The 25,171-nt window shown below is 38.1% G+C and overlaps 1 protein-coding gene across 2 annotated transcripts in view; it reads right to left on the bottom strand.

Annotated features, from left to right (window-relative positions):
- The window catches only part of C6 (complement C6), a 65,060-nt gene extending 41,109 nt beyond the window's left edge, over positions 1-23,951 (bottom strand). Inside the window, exons 1-6 of one of the 2 annotated variants that reach the window (XM_015543515.2) lie at positions 23,859-23,951; positions 18,688-18,849; positions 17,098-17,254; positions 15,262-15,406; positions 10,597-10,735; positions 3,809-3,947 (exon numbers count right to left, since the gene is read on the bottom strand). In XM_015543515.2, the coding sequence (XP_015399001.2) occupies positions 3,809-3,947; positions 10,597-10,735; positions 15,262-15,406; positions 17,098-17,254; positions 18,688-18,830 (723 nt within the window). In that variant the 5' untranslated portion in view covers positions 18,831-18,849; positions 23,859-23,951. Of the gene's footprint in view, positions 1-3,808; positions 3,948-10,596; positions 10,736-15,261; positions 15,407-17,097; positions 17,255-18,687; positions 18,934-23,858 lie in introns of those variants that run through there. The other variant, XM_015543516.2, reaches the window with a different exon arrangement.
- Positions 23,952-25,171: the final 1,220 nt, after the last annotated feature.

Genomic DNA, 25,171 nt, shown 5'->3' with positions numbered 1-25,171 from the left:
TACCCCCTCATTTACATATAATTACATACATCGCTGAGCCCATCCATCCTCACTGTGGATCCAGTGGGCTGATGACCTAGGAATTTATGTGTGTTGACACTTACGTTTGTGTTTGAAGAAAGGAGATGGGTTTGTAAGGAGGAGCAGAAGGAGATAAGAGGGACTGGAGGAATGGAGACCAGTGGCAACTGACTTCCTGTGCTATGAGGGTCAGAGACAGAACCTGAAGTTGTGAATTTCACATGGGATTTAGGGAGGATTTGAGGGACTGCAGAGCTATGAAAATTTTTAGGCTTTGGGATGCAGCAAGGGGCCTGTCTAGGTAAGCCAGTGTATTGTTAAGAATCAAAGTCTAGCGGTAACCATACTCTGCAGTTTGCTGTTGACAGCAAATGCTTAGCACACGGCACCGCCTAGAAAAAGAGAGGAGGATTCCTGAGTAAGTGGTGCAACTCTGCGGACTGATGCAGTGATGTTATGGTGACAGAGCTCTGCACTTGGCAGCTGGGAGATCCTGAGAGGAAGAATTCTTCCTATGGACTTCTATTCTGACTTCCTAGCCAAAGCTTTCCCTTCCCTTCCTTTCACGAGCCTCTTTGTGTACCAGCCAACCTGTTGTTTCACCTGTCTTCATGAACTCCAATACTATGGGAGAAGGGAAGTCAGATGCCTGCTGAATTTCTCCTCCTCTGTTGTTCTCAATAAGATACAGCTTACATTTGCACAGCTATCTGCTAACAGCATGAACGAAGTAATACAGGGACCAGTAAAAAGTCCACCACTCTCTTGTGACCTTGACTCTGGTTATTCCCAAACTTTTGTTTGAAGAAATATCACCATGACCTTCGTCAGCAGTTGAATAGTACCTAAGACTCAACAACATATAGTTAGAGATCAACTCAGGTAGCTTCTTGAAGTTCGACAAGTTTTAGATCTACATTGACAATGAAAAGAATCTATTTTATTCTGGATGAGGATTTTCAGGCTGTATTACCCGATGTAACTAGCCATCCAGACTTGGGTTACCAAGTTATGTGGGTGGATCCAGTGGTCTGCTGGTGAATGTTTAAAAACCAGCTCTCTGGCAAGGGGAAAACCTGTGATTTACTACAGCACTTGCCTTTTGTTTTCCTCTCATAGCTGATCCCAGCTGCCTGTGTGATGCCCCTTAACTCAAACTCAGAAAGAGATGCACAGCAGCAAATTATTATATAGCATTTTTGTAACATAGATTCAATAGATGTAAGTAACCTCAAGAGCATCGATGGTAAAATGTAACAAAATAATGGAGAATTGATAAATTTTGGGTAATTATCACCTATGTTTTTAATACTTTTATTTAATTGTAAGATTATATATCTAATATTCAGTCATGGCTACGTTTACCAATTGGCTTCCGAAGTTCCCAACAATTTAAGGATTGGCTCTTTTAAGCTGGAAGAGCTGGCTCTGGTACATCATTCATGAACCTCACAGGTGATACCTTTTAAATGGTAGTTTTGAAAGGTACTCAAACCTGGCATGCATTGCACAGTTGTTAATGTCTTTCTTGCTGTTATGGTCAAGGGCTCATCTAGCTTCAGCAGCACTGCACTAAGAGCCGTGCCATTTACTTGTTGCATAACTCTGAGAAAGTTATCTAACTTTGATCTCCTATTAGTAAGATAGATATAAACAATCTTTTACTTTTCTGGGAAGGTTGTTACGGGAATTGAGTAAGACAGTACAAGCAAACACCTTCAAAACTATCAAGTATGAAAAGTTTAGATAACAAATTTGCCCTCATCTCATGAGCTGAGTTTAACATGTTACTTGTAAAAGTGCATGAAATAGATGCTTGCTGAGAATACCTAAGTTTTGGGTGGGAGGGATCACTGTATTTTAAAAGTAACCATATGGATTGATTGTTTAGGTTCAGTGTAACAGTATTATATGTAAACGTTTGGGTTTTAGCTCTGTCTCTAAAGCCTATTCAATACAATACATTTTTTTAAAGTTTATTTATTTTGAGGAGAGATAGAGACAGCGCAAGTAGGGTAGATGCAGAGAAGAGAGGGACAGAGGTACAGAGCCTGACGCAGGGCTTGAACTCACAAAACTGTGAGATCATGACCTGAGCCAAATCCAAGAGTCAGTTGCTTAACCGACTGAGCCACCCAAGCATCCCTCAATACAATACATCTTAAGAGTAATGTTATTATTGACCGAATTACTATTTCTTTGGAATGGTATCTAGTCTGACTTCCTATTTATCATACCAGCAAGACCTTTTCCACCTCCCTTGGTGGTGGTGGACCCCCTGGAATTAGCTCTTCTGGATATGTGGGGAGATAATGGGGAGTTTCTTTGCCTGGTCACATGTCACTTGTTACCCATGTCACTTCTATCTGCAGGCAGAGATTGGACTTTTTGGGGTCAGTCTCCCAAAAGGTATTTGAATTTGGCAGTTAGTCCCCAAGGACATTTCCTATGCCCACTAATATATATTAGATGGCTTTAAAATAAGCTGATCGAATTGGAAAACTACTGGTATTTGTTATATGTAAAAGGTTTTCTAAAGGAAGAATTGAATGACTTTTGCTGAAATCACACTATCCATAAAATAGTCTCAGAAATCATTAGACTCCCTGAAATTCTCTCAAACATGTCAAATTTGTATGCATGGATGTTACCATTAAAATCACATCTTTCCTCTGCTCTTATTATAAATTAAAAGAAATAGGTTATTGATGGGTTACCTGGATGGTTCAGTTGGTTAAGCATCTGGCTGTTGATTTCGGCTCAGGTCATAATCTCATGGTTTGTGAGATCCAGCCCCTGATCGGGTTCTGTACTGACAGTGTGGAGCCTGCCTGAGACTCCCAATCTCCCTCTCTCTCTCCCCCACTTCTGCTCTCACACGCATGTGCATGCTCGCTCTCTCTCTCAAAATAAATGAATTGAAAAAATTTTTCTCCTTTTTTAAAAGTTTATTTATTTATTTATTTATTTTGAGAGAGACAGAGAGAACACAAGTAGGGGAGGGGCAGAGAGAGAGAGAGAGAGAGAGAGAGAGAGAATCCTAAGCAGGCTGCACACTGCCAGCACAGAGTCCAATGTGGGGCTGGAACTCATGAAGCCATGAGATCATTACCTGAGCCAAAACCAAGAGTCGGACACTTAACCAACTGAACCACCCAGGCACCCCTACACTTTTTTCTTTTTTTAAGAAATAGACTGTTTAGTTCAACAAATGTAGAGGGCCTATGTATAAGGCACTGGGCTAGATTCTGTGAGTATGTAGCATATCACTCATTACACTTAGGAAAACAGAAAAACAAATCAACTAGTAAAATAGGAAGAAAGATACGAACTACCCCTGTTACACTTAGCTTCATCTTGATATTTTAAGAAGACAGGCACTCTTACATGTCTGAGTGTTGTGGTTACCTGAGAGAAGTAGCTTTGGTGGGAGGAAATTCTGAATAAAGCAAACCATTTATCTGTGTGGGATATGGTACATCTAAATGTTTACCAGAGAAAGCATGGACTCTGCAGTTTGGGAAGCCTGGGCTTGAATCCCTAATCCACTACTTACCGGCTGTTTGCCTATGGGCAAATTAGTTACATTAGTTTTCTCATCTGTAAATTGATGATAATAACACTGACCTCACTGAGTTGTGGAAGGATTAAACATCAACCGGAATAGGTGATTTAAAATGTTCATTACCTTTGTATTCTGTCCCTTCATTCATCAGTAATTTTTCATTGGAAATTTTGCTTATCATCACCATCGGCACTGGGGTGCCGCCATGATAGGCTGTCATACCTCAAAGTTGACATTTTCCAAATTGGCTGGAACACGGTATGGATTACTTGCTCTACTGCTTTTGACAGCTTTACATATTCCTCCAGTGAAAGAGTTATCAAGGACTTCTCCTCTGGGCTCTCCTGCTAGAAAATGAAACCTGGAAACAAAGTAATTTTCAAGAATTCAATACATGTAGAGCAATCTTTAAAATTTACTGTGCTTATATGAAAGAAATTCCTTTCTTAGACATTTTTGACTCATGACAAATGACTTGAAGAAAAGCACCCCCCCAGCCTTTTTTTTTTTTTTTTTTTCGTTTATGGTGAGGCATCCAGAAATTGCTGGAAGCCAAAACTCAGCCCCTCTGGCTCAGTTAGATTCCTCCCTATTCCACTCACTTAATTATTCTGGGCTTTTAGCATGAAAAAAAAATAGGTTTATTTTATTTTATGACTTATAAAACCGGTGCAAATTTTGGAATCAGATTATAAAATAAATTATTACGTAATTAATGCCATTCTCAGTTCACTTCCTTCAGTATGATACAGTAAAGGAATTCTAACAGAGAGCTAGTAATTAAACATTAATGACAATATTTTAATAAAATTGTAATATTGTTTTTTAATACCTGTAATAATATTTAAAATTTATTCAACAAATGCTTACATTTATTTATTCCCATGTATGTATTTACTATATGTATATTTTACACATGTATTTACTATATATGTATACTTACATATATATACATATATATAGTATATGTAAATATATATAGTATATGTAAATATACATATATATTTATTATATGTATGTATGTATATCTGTATGTATATAGTAGACATGTCATGCACTATTTGATCTATATTTAATGTCACTATTATATTTATTTAATAGTTGTGATAATCATGTGATGTAGATATAGATATAGATATAATTATTTCCCCTATTTTACAAATGAGGGAACTCAAGGATATTAGCACAAATCAACTATTTAGTAAATTATAGAAATTTAAGAAATTGTTTTGTGGTAGATGAAAAACTTCTCTAAGATGCCACTGGATTTCCTAAAAACAAAAATTAACTATTCAGACCTCATCAAGATAAAAAAGTTCTGCACAGTGAAGGAAACAATCAATAAAACTAAAGGCAACCGACAGAATGGGAGAAGATATTTGCAAATGATATATCAGATAAAGTGTTAGTATCCAAAATCTATAAAGATCTTTTCAAACTCAACATTAAAAAAGCAAATAATTTGGTGAAGAAATGGGTAGAAGACATGAATAGACACTTTGCCAAAGAAGACATCCAGATGGTTAACAGACACATGAAAAGATGCTCAACATCACTTATTATCAGAGAAATACAAATCAAAACCACAATGAGATAACACTTCACACCTGTCAGAGTGGCTAAAATTAACAACTCAGGAAACAACAGATGTTGGTGAGGATGGGGAGAAAGGAGAACCCTTTTGCACTGTTAGTGAGAATACAAATGCATGTAGGCACTGTGGAAAACAGTATGGAGTGTCCTCAAAACACTAAAAATAGAACTTCCCTACAACCCAGCAATTGCACTACTAGGTGTTTACCCAAAGGATACAAAAATGCTGATTCAAAGGGGCACATGCACTCTAATATTTCTAGCAGCACTATCAACAATGGCCAAATTATGGAAAGAGCCGAAATGTCCATCGACTGATGAATGGATAAAGCAGATGTGGTATATATATATATACAATGGAGTGTTAGTTGGCGATCAAAAAGAATGAAATCCTGCCATTTGCAACAATGTGGATGGAACTAGAGTGTATTATGCTAATCAATATAAGTCAGTCAGAGAAAGACAAATGTATTATTTCACTCATACGTGGAATTTAAGAAACAAAACAGATGAACATAGAAGAAGGGAAGGAAAAATAAGATAAAAACAGAGGAGGCAAACCAGAAGAGACTCTTAAATACAGAGAATAAACTGAGGGTTTATGGGGCGGGGGGAATGGGTGATGGGCATTAATTAGGGCACCTGTTGGGATGAGCACTGGGTGTCATATGTAAAAGATGCATCACTGGGTTCTACTCCTGAAACCAATGCCACACTGTATGTTAATTAACTTGAGTTAAAAAAAAATTAAATAGAACTACCAAAAGAAGATGCTAATATATTTATAAATTCTTATAGATATTAATGTGTATTCTGTGAAAATAAGTTTTGTGTCAAAAAGTTTGATAATGCTGGATTACATATGATGAGATAATAGAAAAATATATGTAATGATCTGTGCCCCTAGCTCCTGGGGCTTCCTAAGTGATAAGAGCACTGAGAGCATCTTTTGTTCTAATATTTGGTTTTTGGTTTTTTTTTTAAATGTTTATTTTTGAGAGAGAGACAGAGTGCAAGCAGAGGAAGGACAGAGAGAGAGAGAGAGATGCAGAATCTGAAGCAGGCCCCGGGCTCTGGGCTGTCAGCACAGAGCCGGGGCAGGGCTTGAACTCATAGACTGTGAGATCATGACTTGAGCCAAAGTTGGACGCTTAACCAACTGAGCCACCCAGGCACCCCCTAATATTTGGTCTTTGATCCTAGTTTCTGACACAGGGCTCCTAAATCCCCTAGAATTTCCTGGGTGATAAGAGTGTCTTTGTTGTAATGAGGTGACTTTTGGTAGGCTCCTGAGTAGGGGCTGGTCACCAGAAAGACCAAGCCGTTTTAGAAGCTTGGAATATCCAGCCTTATCTCCCAGCTCTTGAGAGGGGAGAGGGGCTGGAAATGGAGTCAATGATGGATCATGCCTACATAAAAATCTCACAAGTATGGGGTTCAGATTGCTTCTCAGTTGGTACACATGGAAGTGCTGTGAGAGTGGCCTCCCTGGTGGGGGCATGGGAGCTCCATGCCTCTTCCCATATACCTTGCCTTACTCATCTCTTCCAACTGGAGGTTCATCTGTATTGTTTTTCATATCGTTTTTATCATAAACTTGTAAACAGTGTTAAAAAAAAAAGAAACAACAAAATGGAGTCACTTGGGCTAAGCTTCATGTCAGCAAACCAAGACTGAATGCCTAATCTTATTGCAGTTCTCAATTACCTTCCTAGGAATGTGGCCTTAAACCAGCAATGTGGAATTACCTGGTCAGCACTAGTGAACTAATCTGCCTGATTGACTCCTGCCTTCCCTCATAGGAAAGTGACCTTGCCTGAAATGATCCACTCTTTGCAAAAACTTCCTGGCTCCATCTCCTTCTGCCCATAAAAGTCTTCCATTTTGTATAGCTCCTCAGAGCTCCTTTCTATCTGCTGGATGGGATGCTGTCTGATTCATGAATCATTGAATGAAGCCAATTAGATCTTCACTTACTCAGTTGAATTTTGTTTTTTAACAATAGTAAGTAAATTGTTTTACTGAGTTCCATGAGCCATTCTAGCAAATTAATCAAAGAGGAGGGAGTCCCGAAAACCTCCTAGGTGTCAGAATCATAGGTGACAATTAGAACTTATGATTAGCATCTGAGGGTGGTGGTCTTGTGGGACCAAGCCATTAACCTGTGGGATTTGACACTATCTTTAGGCAGATGGTATCAGACCTTATACTGTTTCATACAATGTACTTAAGAATTTGTCACAAACAAGAAAGGGCTTGAGAAAAATGGCTCCAGGTCATGAGGAATCTATAAAGGCAGCAGAGAGCCCAAAGATAGTTTGATGAAGGTGGTTCTATGAGGGCCATCCTGAGGAATCTTTTAGGAGTTAATTCAACTATGTAGCAATTTTCACTTTCATTCATTCTCCTCCTTCTGCGGTATTTGACTTGGCTTTAAATATTTTGGTGTTTCAAATACACCATACTCTTTCATATTTTAAGTTTTTAAAGTGTTTTTATCTAGTTTGGCGTTATGTGTCATATTTTGTAACTTTTAAAATTTAATTAAAAATTATATATACACACATAATGTAAATATGCATGTGTGTACCTGTTTGTGTGTGTGTGTGTGTGTGTGTGTGTGTGTGTATGCATTTGTACCTAGACGGAGGCTAAGAAAAAACAAATAGTATGCTGTTATTGCCTGATTCTTGCTTCAGGTTTAATACCTGGTGACTGCTGCTGGCAATGTAGGAATGTTGATATGTCTTGTTAAATTCTTTCTTGGGGAGATGCTACTTCAAAAGAAGTATGGCTGGGGTGCCTGGGTGGCTCAGTCAGTTAAGCGTTCAACTTTGGTTCAGGTCATGATCTTGTGGTTCATGGGTTTGAGCCCCACATCAGACTCTGTGTTGACAGCTCAGAGCTTGAATTCTGTGTCCTCCTCTCTCTCTGTCCCTCCCCCACTCACACTCTGTCTGTCTGTCTCTCTCAAATAAACAAACAAACAAACAAACAAACAAACATAAAAAGAAGAGGTATGGCTACCTAGGAGGCTACTGTTTTGGGGTGGGAATGTGTTAGAGAGGGGGCAGAGATTCTAAGGCCAGCAGATTAGAAAGAGATTCCAGTAAGCAGCTCTCAAAATTCTCAGTCCCTGGAGAGGCGAGGAGAGGACTGGCTGTCCCCGAGCAGCAGGTTTTGCTCATTTCTGAGAAACCTTGGGACAACAGCTCTGGTTGGCAGAGGGCCGCATGGTCCTTTTGCCAAAGTACACATAGCATGTGGTCCTCCCCATCTGTAACTCTAGAGTCTAGACCAACTGAGCAAGAGGTGAATTTGTAATGTCACCCCTCATCAATCAGAACATTAAAAAATGTGATTATCAGTGGGAGTTTTTGGCTGAGGCTTTCTTCCAGGGAAAGGAAAAGAAGGAAACCATTTTTATACATTGATAAGAAAATGCTATTAAAACACTCTCACTGAAATTAACTCTAATTAGGAATTCTAAGGACAGAAGCTCAAACCAGTTTGTAGTCATCCAATGCACACAACAACCCAGAAACATTCAATAAGTTCGTTACAATGTAATGAGTTAATGCAGAACTAGTTCTAGAACCTGGATCCCTTTACTTCCAGGCTAGTAGTTGCTCCCCATTTTACTTCTATCCTTGAATTTGGCTTCTGGTTTTCATTCTACTCAAATAAGGTTGTATTTGCAACTACTGCTGTTTGTCTTTGGTGCCTCCAGGTTTCATATTATACAAGTCTGGCTGCATAACTGAAGACTTGAGAGTCTAATACAAAGCAATAAAAGCCTATAGCAAACTATTTGCTTTCTGGCCCAAAATTGATGGGAAAAAGAGAGTACAGGAGATTATCTTTACTGATTTTCCTTATACTTCCAACTAAGGTTTAGTTCTGTTTTCATTGTCTTATATTTCCCAAAGTATTCTGAGACATTGGCTCGGTCCAATGGATTTAGAATTCCTTGCCAAGCCTCCAATGTCCTCATGACCTAAAATAGGAATGTTAGAATTGCTGAGTACTATTCAAAGACTGGAAGGAGGTTTGCCCGGTCTACTGACATTTCTTCCAATATGTTCTCATTTCTAAGGTGGATATTGTCCTAAATCAGAATGTAATGGTGGGAATAACCTGGGTTTTGAAATCTGGATTTTAATTCTTGTGTCAGCATTTACTAGCTGGTAGACTTGGGCATTTTATCTCACCTTCCTGAGTCTCAGTTTCCTAGTTTATAAGGTGAGCAAGTAGGACAGGTGACTATGCAGGTTTGATTCCACCTTTAAACTGTCCTGACCTATCAGTGCATCACATAGTTCATGTGAGAGGAAGTTTGGGTGCCTTAGCCATGTTCGGTTCACCTCTTACCCTCTTTTCTTACCATTGTTTGTTTGTTTGTTTGTGTTTATAAATCACCTTTCTTTTTTTATGTTTGCCTCACTCCTTTCCTTCTGACTTTGTCTCCCATTATTGACTCGGGGCTTGCCTCTCATGCTTGCGGACTGGTTTTCCTTCCTGAGTGTTTTGAGTTTCAAGACAGTCACAAGCATACTTTTCTGATACCCTCTTTCTCCATTATCAGTGGGAGTTTTTGGCTAAGGTTTTCTTCCAAGGATAGGAAAAGAAGAAAACCATTTCTGCACATCGATAAGATGGTATTGACACACTCTCACTTAAATCAACTCTAATTAGGACTTCTTCTTCCTTTTTTTTCTTTTGTTTTATTTATTTTTGAGAGACAGAGAGAGACAGAGCACAAGTAGGGGAGGGGCAGAGAGAGAATGAGACACAGAATCTGAAGCAGGCTCCAGACTCTGAGCTGTTAGCACAGAGCCTGATTTGGGTCTTGAACTCACATGTGATTTGGGTCTTGAACTCACATGTGAGATCATGACCTGAGCCGAAGTTGGACGCTTGACTGAGCCACCCAGGTGTCCCATCTAATTAGTACTTCTTAGGACAGAACTTCAAATCAGCTTGTAGTCATCCAACATACAGATGAGGAAACTGTGCATTTCTGATTGGTTACTCACCCATTCAAGACCTAGCCCCAGGAATCTACCTTAGTATTTTCCAGAATGGCTGGCATCCTACCAGTTTGCCTGATTCACTCCAGACCTGTCTGAAGGATATATGAGAATGGAAACAATGTTGATGAAGAGCCTGTGGCATTGCCTGGTACAGACTAATTGTGAAAATGCTAAATTCTTTTGCTCCCTGGGAGTGAGGACCATGTCCACATACTGCCTGAGCCAGAAGCCAAGCATTGGAGACAGGGCCGGTAGGAGTCATGAGAGGTTGATGAAGAAGGTGGACAATCATGTTTCTCGTTTCTCATTGTTTTCATTGCTACTTCCAGAGCATTCATTCAGAGATGACTTTACTCCCTTAAATGATAAAAAGACATTACATACCCAGTGCCCATCAACTGTACGCTGGGGATGGGTTGCTTGTGTGGGCACCGTGATTTTACTCTTCCACAATCCCTTTCATCCGAATTGTCTCCACAGTCATTTTCTCCATTGCACTGTAACCTGTTGGCAATGCAGCGGCCTAGTCAGGAAAAGCAAACAACATTAACAACAAACGATTATTTGAGAAAATATCCATTGATCTTAAATGAGTGAGTGCTTTAAGTTTCAAGGGAGAGTTGTGAGGGAAAGTTTTCATTATTTTTGATACAGATTTAGGAAATATGGAAATAGATGCTAAGCTGCTATTTTCCCTTATTTTTTTTTAGGGTTACAGGGTCACCCTAGAATTACTTAGTCACCATTGGGCTAATTGTCTTAAATAAGGGAGGTAGTGCTGGATCCCATTCTCATTACAGTGAACTTGCTGTAGAGATCATGTTCTGTAGGAGAAAATCAACAGTAAGTTCAGACTTCTGTTTTGATTCAGAACAAAATCAAGGTCACTGTTTTTATTTTTAAAAAACCCTATAATTTAATATATACACACGATAATATCACTGTATCTCTACATTTTTACGTTGAGTGAGAGAAGCCAGACACATTAGAGTCATGCTGTGTGATTTTTTTAAAATCTTATGTTCAAGAACATAAAATTTATTATATCTCAGTTTTTGAATAAGTTAAATGCCTAGGTACTACAGTGTTAGGTAGCAGATTAAGTGAGTGAATTTACAAAATAGTACAAACCCCATGTACTTAGATAGTTATCTTCCTTTTAAAATTTGCCGAATATCATAAGGATCCTTGGACTCCATGTATATGTATATATTACAGAAATTGAAACGCCTTATGTACAATGACAGCCCCTCTCCTGTCCCTTAGCCTTTGGCATAGAATCGGGGATTCTGGCGTCTGTACAATTATGTACAGGTCTCACTGATAACAAGATTAAATTAAATGTTTTACTCAAGATGATCTGGTTAATTACTTTAAGTTGTGATGAGCATCTTCCTGCAGCTATGCATGACTATTTTGACTAACTGAAATGCTTTGGGGAAATTGGATATTCTGTTGAATTTAATTTTTTTATTACTAGAGAGTTACCCAGAAAGCACTTAGTTTCAACTCTTTCGGTAAATAATTTTCACTAAGAAGGTAGAGAAAAATGAAAGTAATTAAGTCTCGTTCTTTGATTATTCAACATTTTACATTGTATCTGGACTATGATTAGAAACAATTATTGTTATGAGCACCATAGTCACACAAGACTGAATACTTTGAGAAAATTGAATTTCTGTGAATCCCAAGATATAACCCAAAAGATACTCCGTTTTTAAAATAGCACATCTCTGGTGTTTTGTTTGTTTGCTTTTTTCAGGGCAGAACAGAATGTATAATTTAGTTTGAAATATAGATGCTTTGTCCAAAGGAAACAAAACCCAAATATTACATTTTTTAAAAGTTTTGAGCTTCACACTTGTAATTGAGTGAAATTGAGCAAAAGCTAATTTTCGATTTGGTTACAGTAAAAGGAGAAGGAAATCCCATTTTATCAGGTAGAGGTAGGGATATACCTGCAGGATATAGTTCTCATTAGCCTAGCTTTGTGAGTAGGGTACTATATCTGTTTGAATATAAGAAAACCTAGCCATTTGGTTCTTCTGGGGATACTGAAGAGGAGCTATTAGCAAGGGTAGGGATGAAAGCAAGAGGACATCTTTTGAGCGATATTTAGGGGTGGGTGGTGCGAGCGATATAGATCTGATAGTACACAGCTGAGAATGGTTCCAGGCCACAGAGACTCAATGGGATAGGAAGCACAATGGGAGAGATACTGTGAGCCATAAATATATCTCATACCAGGAAAGGAATGGGAACGGCGAAGGGCAGTTTGATATAGTGCAGGATTTGCAGAAGTCAGCGTGCTTTAGCCAATGCATGCGTATATAAACTTGCACCTAGAGCTGTGCATCATTTAGAAACCGTACATATTTTTCCTATTTACTTGAACTGATTTGTGTTACTGCAGTGGTATGTTATATGCATAATGAGCTATAAATTCTCTAGTGTTTATGCTTAAAATTAGGATTTTGACAGAGGAGTTGGCATAGTGCATGGGGATTATTAGCCTCATGGGTAATTCTCAAAGATCCTTGTATGCATTGAAATCATATATTTAGTCTTGGAGAACTCTGAACAGCAATCATGAGAGAAGAAAGGGAAGAGGGAAACTCTATTTTTTTAATTAATTTATTTTTATTTAAATGTTTATTTTTATTAAAAGTATTTTTTATTTTTTATTATTTTTTTAATTTAGCTATTAGTTTTTATTTTCATTTTTTTATTATGAAATTTATTGTCAGATTGGTTTCCATACAACACCCAGTGCTTATCCCAACAGGTGCCCTCCTCAGTATCCATCACTCACCCACCCCTCCCTCCCTCCCCCCATAAACCCTCAGTTTGTTCTCAGTTTTTAGGAGTCTCTTATGGGGAAACTCTCTTTAGAATAAACAGTTGTTAATTGAAGGCCAAACATCCTATTGAGTCAAATAATGGTCCATCTAATCTTTTATTCTCTTTGAGAGTGGCATTAGCGTATGGTTTTAGAAGAGCAAAGTGGTATATAATCTTCGGTGGAATATTTAACAACCAATAGGCCATGGCACCACCCAATCAAAATGGATGCCAACCACATCTGTGCCAGGGATTAGCCACTTAGTGGCTGGATCATGGGAAGATCTAGGGATTCCTGGTGAAGGCATCTGGACAGCAGCTCAGGGGTTACTAAGAGAGCTCGGGGTAGGAGCAGCTTACCAAACATGGCACGTGCATGTTAATAGTCCTTTTTATCATTTGCTGTGGGTATACTGTTGATCACCTGTCCTTACCCCACTAGCTTTCCTGAAATCACTTATTATGAATAGGTGGCTCATGGATGTATCTAAAGCCTTCTCAAACTTGTGAATATTTTGACCTAAACAAAGCCCTTTTGTAGTAAATTTCATAGATTTAACATCCATGGAAGAAAGGAATTCTTTCCGGTAATTTGTTCCAAAACTACCCTTCAAGCTTCGAATAGTTGCACCTCAGTTCTAAATCTTTACCTTAATATTCTGGATTTAATACCTAAGTCTGTATTCTGCTCAGTCATTGCCATCAAGATTTTTTCCATATTCACTCTTTTGTCAACTAGTGACATGACCTTATGCATGTAGCCGTGAAGGGCGTCTTCCTACCCATGTGCCATCCTCATATCCCAGGTTTTGGCAGGTGTGGCGGGGGGGGATGGCACAGAAGAAAAATCCTGATGCCAGCATTCTTGTCCAACTTTTGAAGAGGCCAGCAAAGCTGAAGGCAGTAAGCAAGGAGCAAGAGGAGGAAAATGTTAGATCTAGATCTAACATCCAATTTTCTATGGAATTTGAAATCTGCTCTTTAAGTTATAAATACTTTCTTTACTTGTCATTGTGTACCAGAGTACACAAAAATTATATGGGTTTTATTCATCTGAATTCCAATTTTTATGTCAAATTGACTATTTAGATAAGAGGTGAGTGAACTATGGCTGATGGGCTAAAACTCACCTGCTGCCTGTTTTTGTAAATAAAATTTGATTGGAACACAGCCATGACCATTTGTTTATATATGGTCTATGGCAGCTTTATGCTACAATGTCAGAGTTGAGTAGTTGCAACAAAAAATGTATGGCCAAAAAGCCTAAAATATTTACTGTCTGGACCTTAACTGAAAAAGTTCACAGAAATCAGATTTAAAGTGTTCAAAATGGTGGTGTTGAAGAGCTGTTAATTATTGAGGATACATATGATTAAGTAATATATTCAAGATTTGAAATCTAATCTAATGAAACTGAAATATCTGAATGAGTAATGGACTTGATGGGAGTGTTGCCACCATTTAAATCATTTTCAATCTTCCTTTTGGAATTACCTTTGGAGCCTTTCAATGGACCACCCAAGAAAATCTGTCACATCATCTGTAGTCATCCCCCTGATATATCTTAATATTCTTATCTTAATAAACTATATTGAAGATCTTTTATATCTGTAATTCTTTTCAGCTGCTTATTCTGATTATGGATTTGTGCTTATTAATAGCTGAGTTTTACAAGTATCTACTTTCTCTTCCTTTTCCTCCTCCTCTTCATCCTCCTTTATCACAGTGTAGGGACCTGGGCATCAGTACTTGAAGAGTAAATGGATCATGTACATGGTCAAAGTGATTATAACTTGAAAGCTATAATTTCATACATGAATAGCTTGGCAATTGGTACCATAACTCCCCTGTCTTGCCATACTTAAAATATGGTTAGACTTCTCTATCATGGCTTTTACTGGTAGTCAGTTGGAATGACTGTTTAGTCAAGTCATTTTTAGTGGAGACTGAACCTTTTTTTTTTGTAAAATTTCTTTTTCAACGTTTTTTATTTATTTTTGGGACAGAGAGAGACAGAGCATGAACAGGGGAGGGGCAGAGAGAGAGGGAGACACAGAATCGGAAACAGGCTCCAGGCTCCGAGCCATCAGCCCAGAGCCTGACGCGGGGCTCGAACTCACACACCACGAGATCGTGACCTGGCTGAAGTCGGACACTTAACCGACTGTGCCACCCAGGCGCCCCTGAACCTTTTTTATAGTACATTACCACTGTCACAGCGGAATTTATTCTTGCAGTCAACCTCTTCAATTTTGCAGAGCTTAGATGGAATGCATGGTTGGAAAGTCACCAGGGGCTCAGTACATGGTTGTCCTCCAAACTGACTGGGGCGCAAGATGGATCTAACCCTAAACTGAAAGGAAAGGAGAGAAAGGTGAGGAACTCTGAGTCAGGGTCAAAGCCTATTTATATTCTTCCTCTAGTGATGTTTCCTAAATTAAGTAATGAATTTTCCAGTTCCATTATTGCATGCCCTTAGGAAAGTCATCACCTCTCTGGGCCTCAGTTTTCCAAACTGTAAAATGGGAAAGCAGGACCAAAGATTTCTAAGACTTCTAACTCTGAAACCATATGAGAATAAATTATATCAAAATCAAATGCACAGATATTTACTGAGTGTGTCACATGCAGTAAATCTTCCAGGGAGTAACAATAGCATTTTTATATCTCAAAGGTAGTGTGAAGTGATCAATGTGAAGGGATTTGGGGTTTTTGTCTTTGTTTTTGTTTTTTGCATAAGGAAGTCAACATGGAAAACAAGGTTGATATATTCTCCACATTTTAAAGGATTTTATTTATTTTTTTTTTATTTATTTATTTTTTTTTTAATTTTTTTTCTTTTTAACGTTTATTTATTTTTGAGACAGAGAGAGACAGAGCATGAATGGGGGAGGGTCAGAGAGAGGGAGACACAGAATCGGAAATAGGCTCCAGGCTCCGAGCTGTCAGCACAGAGCCCGACGCGGGGCTCGAACTCACAGACCGTGAGATCGTGACCTGAGCCGAAGTCGGCCGCTCAACCGACTGAGCTACCCAGGCGCCCCACATTTTAAAGGATTTTAAATGGTGAGTAATAAAACAGGGAGTCAGGGAAGAATAGACACATGACAAGATCAAAAAGTACTGACTTTGAAGTCAGAAAAATTCAGCTCCAAAATATAGTGTCTCTACTCATCAGAGGCATATTCTTGGGAAAATTACTTATTTCCTAATGAGCTCTAACTTCCTCATCTGTAAAATGGGTAGGAAAGTACAGTCTCATGTGTGAACAAGGTGATATAAGGGCCTAGAACAGTTTCCCTCAGACAGTGGGTGCTCCACAAATGAGTTCCTTTTTCTTCCCAAATGTGTGACTACTGAGCACCCACTCTGATTGGGGTTTCTGTGGGCCAATGCCCTTACAGGAATGAGCTGAAGTGAGTAAACACTGCAGCTGGAAACAATAAACAAATTGAGGGACTTTCCCATGGGGAGAGGGAAATTAGAAGCAGGGCCACGAGTCAGTCTTTTGATTAATGTCTCTCATTTTTTTTTAAGAGAGAGAGAGAGAATTCATGTGCAAGACAGGGGGATAGAGAGAGAGAGAGAGAGAGAGAGAGAGAGAATCTTAAGTAGGCTCCAGTCTTCATGCTCAGCATAGAGCCTGACTTGGGGCTTGATCCCATGACCCTGGGATCATGACCTGAACTGAAATCAAGAGTCAGATGCTTAACCGATGGAGCCACGTGGGTGTATCTAATGTCCCTCATTTGTCTGATTTTAAATTTTGGACTGAAATCCCCATTTTCTAGCACCTGCTTTTGCTTTCTGAGCTCTCAGAGGGAACAGGCAGTGGAATCCAGAGCTCAATAAGAACAATATCAATACTGGGGGCAGAATTTCCTTTGAAAGATTGCTAAATGGAATTTTCCCTCAATGGAAGCTGGAATGGCGTATTTTCAGAAACTGAGGAAATTGAGTATTTCTGTGATTGTTGATCCTGTCAGGTCATCCAAATCTTTTATTGTGATTCAGATTTCCTGAAGATGCCCATGGGTCACCTACCTGTTTTTTGACACAAGGGTCACAGGCTGACCATGGTCCATAATCTCCCAGGAGGCAGTTGATGGGACAACGTTGCAGGTTACATTCTCTAGTCTCCAGCTTAGTGCAAACCTGGTCACAAAAGTTATCCAGATAGTACTGATCAACTACGATTTTTCTGTAAGAGTGAGAAAAGATCTGCTTAGAATGAGTATATTCACTGTGGTTCCATCCCCATAAGAAAAATACCACTGAGCATTGACCACGATGAATAAAAGGAAAGAAATTGTTTTGGAAAGTCAGGCAGGTTGGCATCCATGCAGTTCTTACCACTTAACGGCATTCAGGACTGGATACATAATTTTTGGGGCCCAGTGCAAAATGAAAATGAGGGGCCTCTTGTTAAAACATTATTAGGAATTTTGAGACAGCGACGGCAGCGCATTAAGCCAAGCGTGGAGCCCTTCTAAGTGTGGTCCTGTGTGACTGCATAGGAAACACATCCATGAAGCTGGCCCTCATGGAAGTCTCTGAAGGGACTGGATAGGAAAGAAAAGAAAGAAGAAAGTTGCTGCAAATTCCTTACATTATAACAACACAGTGTAATAAGTATAATGATTGAGACAGAGTCAGAGTGCTGTGAGGCCAAAGACCCAAAGAGAAAAATAATAGGAGAGATAAATCTTGAAAAATTCATGTGACGCCTCCAGGCATCAAAGGGCAGGGTATGCGGGGGGGAAAGGCACATGCCAAGATTACAGGTGGAAGAACAGGAAGCATCCATGGACGAGTTAGTGGATGGGCCCGGGTGGTGCTGGTGGAGAAGAGCTGGGTGTATTGTTGTGCTTTATTTGGTAGCCAGTGGAGAGCTACTGAGGGACTCTTGAGTGAAGGACTATTAAAGCTTTAACCTACTTAATGGATGGTTTATTGGGGGAGTCAGTTGGTGATTTTAATGAGACTCACACTGAGCATGTAAAAATAGTTTTGTAAAATAGGTCTCTAAAAACCTATAATGATTAAAGCACATTAGATATATACCTTTCTTCCCTAGTCATGTGAGCATCTTCATGGAACAGAAGCATTGAACAGTTTTAAAGAAACTGTGGGGGCTAAGTAGTCTGAATCGGTGAGAACACTGAATTATTAAATGTTTTCAATTAAACACGGTTTTCCTGCCTTCTTCTACTTGCTGACAATCAAGCTAATAGCTAATAGCGCTGCTCAATTGAGGTCCTGTTAGACTCAGTTTAATGAGTAGAAAATTCTCTATAATTAACTCACTAACTGTAGGCAAGTGGAGCTATACACTGATTGAAAAAAGGCTTGAGTAGAGATTCTTAGCAAGTTAAATAGTCAACAGAAAATATTGCACACATTCTTAATTAAATTTCTTCGAAGCTCCTTGATTTTATGGAGAGAACAAATGTAGACTTCCTTTCAACCATATGTGGAAAAGACCTCAAATTCCATCCAAATCGAATCCCATGATTTCTTACTTTGAGATATGCTTTTTTCTTCCTCATTGCTTGGTGTGGCACTTTTGATATTGCTAAGTCTGTCTGTGAGGTTTCCCATGGCACAAAGTCAATCTTCATAGCTCGCACCCACCTCTGTCTGCTCTGGGTTCCAGAATTGCAGGTTTTTGAGCAGCTGGACCACTGACTCCATGGGTAATGATCACAGAAACAGGGTTGGCACTTGTCAATCAGAGCACTCAGGAGGATGAAATACAAGATGGAGTGTCTGGCCATGCCTTGAAACCTCTAAGCCCTGAAGGGGAATGATAAAATACATATCAAACAGTTGTTGGGGGTAAAACTTTACAAGTCACTCTCAGTTACAGACTCAGCTGTGATCTTAGAAATTATTTGCACCTCCCCGCCCCCCTTAACGCAAGTTTACACCTATAAATTCCCATGCTCATGACTACGAATCCTACTTTCTTTTTTAAGATCCTACTTATATTTTTAGAGTGGATATTCCCATAGTTACAACTCCCAGTACTAGTAAGTTTCTCTGAGCTGTTACTGACAGGCTATAAGAAAAAGTGTTGCAGTATATACATTTGTATTACACTTCATTCCCAAATGGAATTTTGTGTGGGCAGTACCCTCAATTACGTGGCAAGTTTTCATACTTTTCTGGACTGGGGGAGGAGTTTGGAGCATTTTTCTGGAAGCTCTAATTTCTTGGTATCCTAGAAACCTGCTAAAGAGAGTTCAATGTTTAACTGTCTCTACCTATGGAGTCACAGAAGTTAGAGCTGAAATGGATCTTTGAAATCTCCAGGTTAAACCCCCTTATTTTCTGGATAATGAACTGGGGCTTAAGGAGGTACAATAATGTTGAGACTACATGGCAACTAAGAGCCGAAGACTCCTCATTCTTGGATGAGGTGCACCCTTTCACTGAACTTCTAATCACATTAATGATTGTGTAACTGGAACATCTAGTTGCTTTGAACTCTACCACCCCGGCCACAAGAGGGTTTTTCCAGATGTAACTGAATGCCAGAGAAAACTTTGACCAGTGGTTCCCCTCTGTGTGCTGTGGAGCCTTGACGATCTGTGAGCTATTGAAAGGAATTTGCAAAATCACTTCTGCTCCCAGTGTTGTTATTTTGATCTTTTTTTCTTTTGAAAAAAAAATGTTTATTTATTTTTGAGAGAGAGAGAGCACGAGCGAGGGAGGGGCAGAGAGAGGAAGACACAGAATCCCAAGCAGGCTCCAGGCTCTGAGCTCTTGGCACAGAGCCTGATGCGGGGCTCGAACCCGTGAACTGGGAGATCATGACCTGAGCTGAAGTTGGACGTCCAACTGACTGAATCACCCAGGCGCCCCTAGCTATGTTGATCTTAGTATCTCTCACAAAACATGCAACATGATTAAGTATATATAGAAAATGCTGCTGTAACTTTCATTTAAAGAGGTAAAATGGCATTCATCTAATTTCTCTGTGTCTCAGTTTCGTTATCTGTAAAATAGCAATAATACTCTCCCTTGTTCATAAGGTTTTTGCTAGAATTCAGTAAGAAAATTTATGTAAAGTGCTTAGGACAATCCTTGGCATGGAATCATCACTCAATAAAAATTAGCTTTTCAAGTTAGTAATAACATTTAAGAGTGCAACAAATTTAATTATAGCTATTGTTTATGCATTTTTCAAAATTAGGGGCTCTTAAGTAGAAGCGAGGATCATGTGAAGACCAAAAATATGTTTTGATATTAAATAAGGCTATTCATATTAAAAAAAAAATTAAAAATATGACTTTAGTTACTTTTCATCCTACAAATAAAACCAGATCTCTGAACATTTTATTTGAAATTGCAATTTTCCACCAGTGTTTCCTACCCTCCTTCACGGCTTTGTTTTTCTTTGTTATACATCCCCTCCTGATACATAAATTACTGAAGTTTAAATAAATATCTCCTCTTCCCCTTTTCCTTCTTCTTTTTTAAAATGTTTATTTATTTATTTTGAGAGAAAAAGAGGGTGAATGAATAGAGGAGGGGCTGAAAGAGAGGGAGAGAGAATCCCAAGCAGGCTCAGTTCTGTCAGTGCCCGATGTAGGGCTCGAACTCATGAACTGTGAGATCATGACCTGAGGCAAAATCAACAGTTGGCTGCTTAACCAACTGAGCCACCCAGGTGCCCCTTTCCTTCCTCCTTAGAATGCAAACAGCATGGTGGTTGATCTCTTTTGTCTGTTTTATTCATTTCAGCATTAAGAAGAATGAGAGCAAACATAGCATTTAATGAGTAAATATTTTTGAATGGAGTCTGGGAAACAGTTTAGAAATTGGTTTTTATGAAATAGGAATATAATAATGTGAGTCCATAATTACAGCCATTTTGTAATAACTGTTCTTAAATTGTCTGTCAAATTAAGGATATTTCATAGATTTTAGAAATGAGCTTGTCTAATTGTCTTCCATTGTTTTCACGAGTGATGGTTTGTAGCATAACTGCTTTACCTCTAGTTTGTTATAACAGTTCACTGAAATAAAAAATTACACCTTTTGAGATTCGGATTTCTTTTAAAGAACTTGTAATTTATTTGGTTAGTCCACCTCTTATTTATCTGATAACATTTATTAAGTTCTGAATTGTATCAAAATGTGGGGCACCTGGATGGCTCGGTCGGTTGAGCGTCTGACTTCAGCTCAGGTCATGATCTCTCAGTTTGCGAGTTCAAGCCCCATGTCGGGCTCTATGCTGACAGCTCGGAGCCTGAAGCCTGCTTCAGATTCTGTGTCTCCCTCTCTCTGCTCCTCCCCCACTCATTTTCTCTCTCTCTCTCTCTCTGATATAAAGAAAAATTAAAAAAAAATTTAAATCGTATCAAAATGTATGAAGAAGAAAATTAAGATGGTTTATAATATAATCAACCAGAAAATTTCTGCTGACTTTCAAAAAATAAAAACAACACATGCTTATATTTGAAATTTTTAAACAGGCAAGAAATAAAAATACAAGGCCAGATTTCTCTTTTACCTGTAGCCAGAATCAGTCCCCACACATAATCATTGTTTTATCTTTTTATAGGTATCCAATGGAAGGAAAATTCTTCTGTACATTACCTTACACATATACATATGCATGTTCTTTAAATATATGCACATAAATAGGACATGTGATGTATATTACTCTGTACTTTGCTGTTTTCACTTCATAATACACTTTGACTATCTTTCTATATTGATAGATGCATATCTACTTCATCTTTTTAATGGTTGCATAGTTTTATACCAATATGGGTGTATTACATTGGATTTAACTATTATCCTAATTTTAGGCATTTAGTTTACACCTACACTGCCATAAACACCTTCATATTGTATCTTAGTATATATACTTTTGTAGTATATGCATGGGACCAATGGGTGTGTTCCTAGCAGTAGGTGACTTAGTCAAATCATGTGAAATTTAAAATATTAATAAGTATTGCCAAATTGCCCTACTGAAATATGGCCACCTCAAATGTTTCAGAGGGTAAGTTTCTGATTATATTTTAATGTATTTTTTATGTATTTTTTATGTATTTTTTATGTATTTTTTAATGTATTTTAATATCTTACATTTCTTAGTTGTGATAAGAGGATACTTCGGCCAAAAAAAAATGGGTTCATCATTTTGTAAATCTTCATTCAAACTAAGAGTTTGGAATCAGATGTAATAATTATTTCTTCAATATGCTCAAATATTAGAGCACTTCTTCTTAATAAACCAGTGAGATTTTTGAACTCCCCTACAAGCTCAGAGAAAAAAGCTACCATAAAAGCAACCAAAACTATTGACACGTGACAGAATGTCCTTCAATTTAAAATGGAATTGACATACATTTGAGTATCCATTGTGTACTGCTCAGCATTGAGTGAGACACAAAGAACAGAATACATTATCACTGTCTGGGGAAGGTAGACAGAAACTGAACATTCTTCCTATGCTTTTCATCCAAGCTTTTTAAATGTAACTCATAGATAAGCTGCTACTTATCTATAAGCTACTACTTCCCTAGGCTATTTGAATTGCAAAAATTAAAGGTTGCTACACTTGCCTGCTGATTTTGGTTCCCTGGTTAGTAACCTATCTTTCTTAATTTTCCTGGGCAGCCCGGAACCATAGGACATTGGGACAAAGAGTGTCCAGACAGAATTTAGCTTATGATTAGACAGAATAGAATGAGTCTTAAACATCAGACCCAAACTCCATATTGGGTATTTTTTCACTGGCTTCAGGATCCTTGAGAGCTTAGACTCCTAAAGAATGTGAGGTTTCCCTGTTAACCAACCACTAGACTGACCACCGCTCTACCCTCTCATAGCCAAACTGGGATCTTCTCATATAGGAACTGGATCAACAAGGAAGCCTAAACAGAAGAGGGTTTTATTGTTGTTGTTTATTTATTTACTTCTCTCATACATTTTGAAGAAATGGTTTTCTTCCAGAATAGTTCCTTCAATTGCAGAGAAAACAAAATTTTAAAGCATTTTGTTGAATTAACATGTAGATGATTGGGGGAAGTTGAATTAAAAGAGACTACCAGTTCTCAGTTCTCAGCAGAAAGTATCTGTTTCGACTTCCAAAAACTTGAAAGGCAAAGATGGACTTTATTCCAACTAATATCAAAAATCGCAAGAACAGAATCCTTATAAAATTATTCTGATCTCTTCTCTGGGTATAACTGTTCTGAGACAATTTGGAAATGCTATAAATTAAGACGGTAATGTCAAAGCATCTGATTTGAGGAGATGCTAATAAAAGAACTAACTGGTATCTTCTCATTTGATAACATTTTATTGTTATGAGGAAAAATTGTTTCATGTTAAAAGGATTAATTTTCATTCACATAAAGATAATTATTTCTCTAATTTTGTTATTACCATGACCCAGTATAAAATATCAAATGTTTCCTTATTTATGAATTTCCAACATCTCTGGGCATTTTGAAACATCTAGAATTATATGTGGGCATTTTACCCATTACCATACCATTTTCATAGAGACATGGAACAAAAGAATGTTCAGCGAATAGAGGAAAATAGAAAAAATCTTCTGTGGTGCCATGGTGGGAGAGTACCAATTCTCTAGTTTCTTATAATTGCCACCTCCCTTGTACTCTAAAAGTCAGTGATCCCGCTGAACCATTGAAGACAGCTTTGTGAGCATTTAGAGAATTCTAGTGTAGAGTGAAGTCCATCTTCTTCTGACCTGTCACCTTCTGATGTACATGCCTCACATGAACGATCTATCTGTAAGGCAGTTCAGCATATCTTACCCGACAGTTCAAAGGATGTTCTAGTTTGCCCCCAGCTGCAGGTTCTTCCTTTCCATCTCCTTGTAAATTTCTTGAATCTCTTTATTTCATATTTTGTTCTTCTGTGCATTCCCCAGAGGCTCAAAAAATGATATGTACCATTGCTAGGATAGGCTGGGGTGTCCAGGAGTATGACTCATCTTTTGACTAAAGGGCATGTTTGCTTTACTTTTAACTCTAGTGTAACTCATAGAAAAAACTTGATCTCAACAAGGTAGTTCTCTGGAAGTTCTTTAAGAGACATGATCTTTTAGTTCTTTTGAGATTTAAACTAGGTAGAAAGGCAAATAAGTGGCTATAATCTGAGTTATGTATTTTCACGCATGAAAGGGTACATTTGTTGGAAACATGAATCATAACTCTGAAATATTAAGATTACAAATGAAATCATTATATCACTCACCTGTAAACAGAGTCTGTGGTGTCCAGAGAGCTTATTTGCAAATGGCTGAAAAAATAATAGGGACTTTCTCAAAACAAAAAGGGTTTATATGATAATCCAAACAAGCTTCCTCCCTCCTATTGCTAGCTAACATAAGGTCCTAACCCAGAGATCTAACGTGTTGTCAAAATAAACACACTGTGGAAACTCTGGACTTTGCAAATGATTACTTCAGCAGTAATACTGAAACTCCGTGTGAGATATTACACAGGGTCCTGAATTTTCAATGATTTTCCCACTCAAGGGATATTGTAACAGAAAAAAAATCTCTGACTCCATTTTTGAAAACCCCTTTAGAATACATTGCTTAAAATTGTCTTCCCTTAGGAATGTGTCCAGTTAATTAAAATACGCATTGATTCTTATTTTTTTCTGATTATAGAATATTTATTGAGGAAGATTTAGAAAATATGGAAAAATGTGAAGAGGAAAATTAAAATCATTTTTAATAACCAGACAAAATCATTTTTAATAACCAGTATTTACTCCAATACTTGGAGTAAATACTCCCAGTCATATTATATGTATACGTGTGTGTGCCTCTCTCTTTGTAAGTATACACATGCACAGGAATATGTGTACATATATAACTTTATAATTTTGTAAGTGACATCACATATTTTTTAAAGATTCAAATGCACAGAATAGATCACATTCCACAGTTTATAGAGCCATATCATTACTGGTCTGTGCAAGATCTTCTTTTATTTATTCCACTATTTTCTCCCAAGGATCTTGTTTCATTTCTTTTCCTAGATTAGTTACATGTGTTAATGTATTTGATGCCTGTTCTTACATAGGATTATTTAGATATATGTGTATCCTTCAAAAA

This window comes from Panthera tigris, chromosome A1, assembly GCF_018350195.1.
Source record: "Panthera tigris isolate Pti1 chromosome A1, P.tigris_Pti1_mat1.1, whole genome shotgun sequence".
Lineage (NCBI taxonomy): Eukaryota > Metazoa > Chordata > Mammalia > Carnivora > Felidae > Panthera > Panthera tigris.
The sequence above is the reverse complement of the archived record's forward strand: the minus strand, read 5'-3'. Positions and strand labels throughout refer to the sequence as shown.